General features: G+C 28.3%; 1 protein-coding gene across 1 annotated transcript; it reads left to right on the plus strand.

The window, feature by feature from the left end:
• The first annotated feature begins 4,843 nt into the window (after window positions 1-4,843).
• On the plus strand, window positions 4,844-8,577 carry LOC136998924 (putative G-protein coupled receptor F59B2.13). Its single transcript, XM_067352305.1, has 5 exons — window positions 4,844-5,081; window positions 5,281-6,477; window positions 6,760-6,947; window positions 7,340-7,508; window positions 7,602-8,577. The coding sequence occupies exons 2-5, from the start codon at window positions 5,365-5,367 to the stop codon at window positions 7,626-7,628; spliced, it is 1,497 nt and encodes a 498-aa protein (XP_067208406.1). The 5' UTR covers window positions 4,844-5,081; window positions 5,281-5,364; the 3' UTR covers window positions 7,629-8,577.
• Window positions 8,578-9,349: the final 772 nt, after the last annotated feature.

Below are 9,349 nucleotides of genomic sequence, written 5' to 3' on the forward strand. Positions count from 1 at the left end.
TATTATTATATACTGTATTATTCAGTATTAATATAAGCGAAGAGAAAAGTATAAACTACAAAAAATGACAAGTACCGAAACGTACGAAAAGTAGAAAATGCATGCAAATTTTATACGACATTATTTTCTCTTTTAATGTACGACTTCTCTTCTCGAGTGTTCGATCTCTTCTAATAACGTTAACCAATCTAACAAACGTATTCTGTGAGCTTTGTATTCGTTTTTTTTTAAAGTGCTAAATTATTTTGTTGCCACGCAGTTCCACATTACAATATTACAAAATATTATAAAATTTATTTCATTATTTACCGTTAAAGTTATGAAAATAACATGTCTATTCATTACAAGAATATTTTCTAAAAAGAAAAAACCTACCAAAACATATAATATACTATTTACATATTATCATATCACAAATATCTATATCAATTAATGTATTAATGTACAAGTACATTATTACGTACGTTTAATAATTTTACTTACTACACAAGTGCATGTTATTTTATTCTGTGTAACAAACGCTTTTAAACATATCTTGTCAATTTTCATTTGTTACATATACATATTGCTTCCTTTCATATTGTGAGCATTTTTGAGTAATATACTCAGATTAATGACTTATAGTGAATTTGTATCTGGTGTCGAAAATAGTTGTTAAAACGAGAGAGCAATCATCAACCCAGTAATATGCGCCGTAATATTATTTCAATTAAAACAAATATTAGTATCAAAATTTTCCTAAAATAGTAACACGATAATATAAGTGTCTAAATCTTAATAAAACTAAAAATAAAATATTAATTATACAGTACAAAATAAAATATTTTATTGTTTAAGTCATTTATACGTCAATATACAATGACTAGAATTATCATGTCATCATAATTATTATATTATGCTAATAAAAAACTATATTTGCTATAATATCTTACATAAAAAAAAAATAGAAAACAATCTTCCTAATAAATTTTATGTATTATTTTAGTAATATTTACTGCTTCTTTTAATGATAATATTAATACTTTCGTAGTGCGACAGGTTTCTCCAGAAACTCATTTGTCAACGGATATGGCCAATATTATAGTCAAAATGATAATCTTTTTGGTAAGCCACAAACTTCCAGGAAAAAATAATATCGTTGTCCAAGTCAGTCATCTCGACATTCAGTCTTTTGCAATCGTTAGTGTTTAGCTGTTGAACGAGTGAAATCGGGGAATTGCTGAGAGTTTGTAGCCCCTGCATTCGTAGGCTTCAGAATTTTTAACGACTCTCTGGTAAGTGAGATAGCGAATAAGACATTTTACTCTTTAAATATTTAAAATATTGTATATAATTTGTATATTTTGTATATTTCATTTTTTTAATATTAAAAAAAAATTTTAATAAATATATCGATAAATAAAATTTATATGCAAGATATTAATAAATAATATATATAATAACGTTATAACGTTTTTTAGACGCAAGACGCAACTTGATTATATCACTTTTTGCTCTTTATCTCATAAGCAATTGTTGCAAACAATCCATAAACATACGCAAGGATGTTTTTTGAAAATAATCTTGGCAAAGATTATTCCAGTATATCTAAACACAAACTACGATTGCGTGTTTGTAATAACGAAAGAGATCTTGACGAAAGTTTGCAAAACATGGCCGATTATCATATTCAAAATATCAACAGTATACGTATCATGATGCTTCATTCACTTGTGAACATAAGTAGAATTAAAAATTTCAAAGATTTATGTAATGAAGACATTGTAGGCAGACATTTTCCCATCACTTACGTCATAAATAAATTATATTTTTTTTCTGAGCTATACCATGTATATGTAGATAATTTGGACACCATTTCAAATATCAGAAAATACAGTTTGCCGATTTTTATTATTTTCGGTCTTTTAGGAAACTGTTTGTCCGCCACTGTGCTCTTCCGTAAAAAGATGCGTTCTTTCTCGTCCAACATCTACTTGGGCATGCTAGCAATAAGCGACATCGTCTATTCGATGATATTAATTATTGATTGGCTCTTTTTATTGGTTGATTATATAAATCCAGAAAACAATTATTTGTATTGGTTATATATCTTTACAGACTTTCTGTTCTCCTTCTCCGAGTTCTTGAGTGTATGGCTTATACTAGCTTTTACCATCGAGAGATTTATAGTGATAAAGTATCCGCTTCTACGTCGATCCTGGTGCACTGTCAAACGAGTAAAAATCGTAGTGATCACGCTGATGGGGCTAGCGATTTTGCGCAGCATTCTATATATTTTTTTTATTTCTAAGACGATGCTGTATGAAATAACAAGTAAAAAAAAAATAAATATGTATGATGTGTACAAATATCTCAAATTTGAACCTCATGGAGCTAAGCATACAAAGCGCATTATAGATTCTATTATAATATTTACTCTACCCGCTATCGTGATAGTAATCTACAATACTCTGATCGGATACCACATTCATCAGCAAAATCGTGTTCGCAAAACCTTGATTACAACGTCCGATTCTTTTAATGAGAGAACTCAGATTTCTAGTGATAAAATGCTTGAACATAAGATCACAAAAATGCTTATTCTCGTTTCGAGCATATTTCTAATCTTGAAATTACCTGAACATTACTTTGTTTTCATAATGTATTACGTAAGTATCAATAATTCACTTTAAATTAATATTGACCATATAATATGTAAATTACTTACTCGAAAAATGAATTCTGTATATAACAAAAAAAATTAATTAATTTTTCTTTCAAAATTTAAATTTTTTAAATTATTTATAATGTTTAATTTTTATATTATAAACGACATCATATAATAATTTTTTTTTATTAGATATCCACGTGAGAAAATGTATACGTTAAAATACGGCACGTTATTATTAATTGTTATATACAACAAAATTAACAATAATAATTTTTCCAGGTATCTGAATATGTCAATGTAGCAGTTATGGGCACAATATTGGAATTATTAAACATAGCACATTACAGTATAAATTTTGTTCTCTACTGTGCAACGGGACAAACTTTTCGTAGAGAACTGATCCGCATGTTTACGAAATGTACAAAAATAAGAAAGAACTGAAATATCATGAAGATAGACAATTATGAGTAATAGTATCATTAATACCGAACTATGCAGTTATAATAAGGTAAGACTATAATTGAAATTCTATACTATATTCTATACTAAACGGCATTCTATACCGTAAAAAATCGATAAATTTACAAAACTAAATGCAAAAATTACATGATAAATATCAAAAATTTACCAAATACATATCCAGTAAACCCAAAGTAACAGTAACACAACATTATTCTAACACAACATTAATGTTATAATTCCCCACTTAACAATATAATTATTACGTACAAGGAATGTTATATTGCAGGTACATTGTTGAGTGAGAAATTATAACATTGACGTTACTGTTAGCTTGTGTTTACTGGATATATATTGCAAATATACATAATTTCATAAATCTTATACTACTTTGTATATTTCCATTATTTATTATGTAATTTTCACATTTTTGTGTAAATTTACCGAATTTTTTGACAGTGTGCATCTTTATGTTTCATTGATCAAAAATTCTTTTCCTATCTTTGTTATATGACTTTTATAATTAAATAAATAAAAGGAAAAATTAGTCAATTTTTTGTCAATTTGATAATACTTTGCATTTTGTTACAGCTTGCAAATTTACGTCCAATCGCACTTTGAGCAGAACAATGTATTTGGTAACAACGTACAAATGAAAGCTTTTCAAGAGAACCTAACACTTCTGATATACACGAGAATATATGTATTATAACTGCATAAAAATATAATTAACTGCAAATAGCTAAATAAAATACATATACATATTATTGTATTAAAAGTGTATCGTATTAAAAGTAAGTTAAAAATAACAAATAAAATATCTATAATACACACATATATATATATATATATATATATATATATATATATATATATATAGACAGTATGTACAATTAATTTAGCACCGTAAGTAAAACGACAGTTTTATCAACTCTGTTAATGAATATGGGCCTATAATCTATAAAAGTGTTGATTTAATTATTTGAAATAGATAAATTGTCACATCGTAGATTGCAATTACAAATGTAAAGACAATTTGTTGTCATCAAACTTGCGCAAATAATTCGTCTATTCATTAAAAAAATATTTTCTAAAGAAAGAAAAGAACGTATTGCGTACTATTTACATGTTATTGTGTCACAAATATCTATTCCAAGTCTAATAATTTTACTTACCACACATGTGTATTTTGTTTCTATTTGTGAATATAATAAACGCTTGTGAATGTGTTTTATAATTTTTACTTACTGCGTATACATATTGTTTTCCTTTATATTTTAAGAACTTTGGATCGATATATTTACAATTAATAATATAAATTAAATTTGTATTTAGCGTTGCAAATAGTCAAAAAAAGAAAACAATTTTATCCACTCGTTTAGAATGCGCTAATAATATTGTTCCATTATTCAAACAAATATTAGTACTGAAATTTTCCTAAAATAGTAGTACGATATTGCATACAAATGTATAAATCTCAATAAATCTAATTATATAATATTAATTAAACTGTACAAAATAAATATTTTAATGTTCTAGTTATTCAATATACTTATAATATATAATAACTACAGTTGCCATAAAATCATAAATATTATGCTAATAAGAAACTATGTTCACTGTAATATCTTTCATGAGAAAAATAAGAAATTATGTTTTTAATAAATTTTATGTATTATTTTGGTAATATTAAATGTTTCTTTTTTTTATCATCATAAATACTTTAGTAGAGCGACTGTACAAACTCACATATCAGCGGATATGAAAATTGTTACAGTTAATCAAATGATCAAAATGTTAATCAATTCGGTAAGCCACAAACTTCCAGGAAGAAATAATATTTAAGTCAGTCGTCTCGACATTTAGTCTTTTGCAATCGTTAGTGTTTAGCAGTTGAGCGATTGAATTCGGGGAATTGCTGAGAATTTATATCCTTGTATTTGTAAGCTTTAGAATTTTAAACGACTCTCAGGTAAGTGAGATAGTGTGTGAGACATTTTACTTTAAATGTTTACAATGTTGTATATATTTTGCACATTTTGTTATTTTTATTTTTTTTAATTAAGATAAATTTATTTTAATAAATATATTGATTCAGTAAAATTTATATGCAAGATTCATTGATTTCAATGAATAATATATATAATAATGTTGTAACGCCTTTTTTTCAGACGCCTTACACAACTTGATTATACCGTTTTTTGCTTTTCATCTCATTGGCAACTGTTGCAAACAATCCATAATCATACGCAAGAATGTTTTGTGAAAATAATCTCGGCAAAGATTATTCCAGAATATCTAAACATGAACTACGATTGCGTGTTTGTAACAACGAAAGAGATCTTGACGAAAGTTTACGTAGCATGGCTGAATATTTTATCCATATAATATCTTATAATAACAGAAGACGTATCATGATGAATCATTCAGTTGTGAATATAAGTAGAATTAAAAAATTTAAAGATTTATGTAACGAAGACATTGTAGGCAAACATTTTCCCATCACTTATTTCATCATAAATGAATTTCATACTTTTTCTGAGCTAATCGATAGAATTGCAAATGCAACGGAGACCTTTTCAAATTTGAGAAAGTACAGTCTGCCGATTTTTATTATTCTCGGTCTTTTAGGAAACAGTTTGTCCGCCATTGTGCACTTCCGTAAAAACATGCGTTCTTTCTCCTTCAACATTTACTTGGGCGCACTAGCAATAAGTGACAATGTCTATTTGATGTTATTACTTATTGACTGGATCCTCATATTTTATAATATACATCGAAATATAAATTATTGGATTTGGTTTAGATCCTTCCTATACTTTTCGAGTTTCATTTTCGAGTTCTTGAGTGTGTGGCTTATAGTAGCTTTTACCATCGAGCGATATATAGTGACGAAATATCCGCTTCTGCGTCGAGCTTGGTGCACTGTCAAACGAGCAAAAATCGTAGTACTCATGTTGATGGGACTAGCAATTTTACGTTGCATTCTATATACTTTTGTTATTTCTGAGGATTTGCTGCAGGAAATATTTAAAAGAAAAATGAATATCTATGATGTGTACAAATATTTACTACTTGATAAACAGAAAAACGACAGCCTGACAAGGAGGATTATAGATTCTATTATAATATTTACTCTACCTGCTCTCGTGATAGTAATCTGCAATACTCTAATAGGATACCACTTTTACAAGCAAAATCGTGTTCGCAAAACCTTGATTACAGCGTCCGATTCTTCTAATGAAAGAATTCAGATTTCTAGGAATAAAATGCTTCAGCATAAAATCACAAAAATGCTTATTCTCGTTTCGAGCATATTTCTAATCTTAAAATTACCTGGACATTACTTTTTTTTCATTGCGTATTACGTAAGTAAAAATAATTCAATTTAAATTAATATTGACCATATAATATGTAGATTACTTACTCGAAAAATGAATTCTGTATATAACAAAATAATATTAATTAATTTTTCTCTCAAAATTTGATTTTTTTATTAATTTGTAATGTGCAATTTTTGCATTATAAATGACATTATATAATAACTTCTTTATATTATCCGCGTAAAAAAATAGATGCGTTTAAATACGACATGTTATTACATTATTAATAATTATATACAACAATAATGACAATACTAATTTTTCCAGATACCTGAATATGTCAATGTGTTTGTTATGGTTACAATATTCGACTTAATGAACAATGCACATTACAGTATAAATTTTGTTCTATACTGCGCAACGGGACAAACTTTTCGCAAAGAACTAATCCGCATGTTTACGAAACGTACAAATATGAGAAAAAACAGAAATGTCATGGGGATGTACAATTATAAGTAATAGTATGATTGATGTCCAATTATGTAATCATAATAAGATAATACTATAATTCAATATAGCCTCGGTGCTCTATTTTGTAAAAAATCGATAAATTTACAAAATTAAATGTGAGAATTACGTGAAAAACAACAAAAATTTACTAAATATATATTGCAAATTTGAATAATTTCATAAATTTTATACTATTTACTTAGTATATTTCCATTGTTTGTCATGTAATTTTTACACCTTCGTTGTTTAAATTTACCGAATTTTTTGTGCATACTTATATTATATCTATCAAAAATTCTTTTACTTTCTTTGTTATCTAACTTTTATAATTAAATAAATAAAATAAAAAATAAATCAATTTTTTGTGAATTTGATAATACATTGTATTTTGTTACAGGTTGCAAATTTACGTCCAATTGTACTTTGAGCAAAACAATGTATTTGTCAACAACGCAGAATTGAAAGTTTTTCAATTAATGCTAACACTGCTGATATACAGAAGAGATTATAATATTACGTCCTTACCTGAGGAAGAGCGGTCGAGCCGTAACTTGCGGAACTGGCAGGTCAGAATTTAAAGGATCTGACTCTGTGAGGCAACGAGTTTGTTTGTTTCTGAAAACGAATCAACAAAGGTCGATTTTACTCCATTTTTGCAGAAATACTGTTCGGTGATTCTCTTTTAGGTCTGAAATAGCGATCTCAGTGACCTGAAACGGAACCATGTGCGATCTTTAAAGAATAAAGAATAAATAGTAGAGGTTTTATTTAATTAAATGATAGAAGATATGTAGAGGTAAAAAGTTTTTAATTCTATATTAGGAAAACTAAGGTACATAATTCCTATCTTTTACAATGCTGGATAAAATACATATATAAAATAGTAAAAATGTTTTGGTTGTTGCTATTAAGTTAATTATTCATAATCGATCTGTTTTCTTTTACAATGTGTAAGACTAGATATATTGTAATTACAAAATAAAAATGCTTTAAGTTCATAATTAACGTTACGATGAGTTTTTCGTTTTACAATGTAAAGAAGCTGGTTAGAAACACAAAGTAAAAATTTTTTATTGGTAATAGTAATGTTGTAATTTATAAATACTTATGTATTTGTGTGTGCGTGTGTAAATACATAGTGGAAAGAACAGGACGGCTGTGTTGGATTAGACATCTTTCTCATTTCAAAGGATGAATGGGAAAGATATTTTTCTGATTCTGTCGTGAAGACTGCGTGAGGTACGAGCAGCGCTAAAGAAGTTTTAAACGGCCGCAAATTGTGTTAATTGTTAATTGTTTCCATATATTCACTAAAATTTAGATCGCGAAATTAAGCATTATTGACGCATGATCCGTAGGATTTTTAACTGGTGAGGGTGAAGGGATAAAGAATAATTCAATCTAATCTAAGGAGTCGAATAAGGCTCACTCAAATTAAAATTGAAATAGCGAAAAAGACAAGTTAATTATTTATGAAGAATAGGAGGTAAGAAGATAAACATAGGAACCGCACCATTTCCGAGATCTATATAAATTTATTGTTTCTAGGATTTACTACTTTTTGAGATTGATGGTGTCGAGATAAGAAACCTTATTGAGTTCCTTCAAGAAGACTTTTGAAGGGCGGGATTGCGCTGCGTTTTGATGTCGAGTTGCGAATTTACTTCACAGATTTGTTTACACTATGGGAACTTGGTTTTCACTTGAATAACTAAAACTTGCACTAGTCTGTAAGAAATTTCTTAAAGAGAACACCCGAGTAGTTATGGGTAAAAATTTAACTTTAGAAAAATTGTTTGCGGCGGAAAAACTAAAGATAGCAAGTGAAAGCGTGCAACACAGCGAGCGAAATAGTAATTGTCTGTTCTGGCGAAAATTCGGTCTTTTATACCTTGATTTTTAGGAAGGGGAATAGTCTTTTTTGGTAGTTTCCTAAATTTAGAAAATTTATTATGGGGAACGAATTGAAATTCTGGATAGCCGAGGAAATTCTAAGGTGGAGGAAGGTAATAAATGGAGTTTGCAAATCAGTGCTAAGAGTTGTTCTAAGATAGAACGGAATAAGGGCCCAATAATAGAAAAAAGGTGTTCAGTGATGGTTTTTAGTGTAGAGTGTTGTAAAGTTTATCTTTGCGGATTTTGCGATTGTTTTGTCCCAAACGTGTCCGTCGACGAAAATTCAAAGAAAAAGTTGACGCCAAGTCGTCATAGGCGATGTTCCCCAAATCTCATACCTCGATTTACGTCCAAAACTTGCATTAATTGAAAGCTATCGTCAAGTTGAACAAAATGACATATAATACAGCTTGGACCCTCGTAAAGTTCCATGAGAAAATGAAAATATGAAAATGAAAATATCTGCAGATAACTGTCGGCGCAACACTATCGCGACCGATCGAGTGACTAC

Source organism: Linepithema humile, chromosome 3, assembly GCF_040581485.1.
Source record: "Linepithema humile isolate Giens D197 chromosome 3, Lhum_UNIL_v1.0, whole genome shotgun sequence".
Taxonomy (NCBI): domain Eukaryota; kingdom Metazoa; phylum Arthropoda; class Insecta; order Hymenoptera; family Formicidae; genus Linepithema; species Linepithema humile.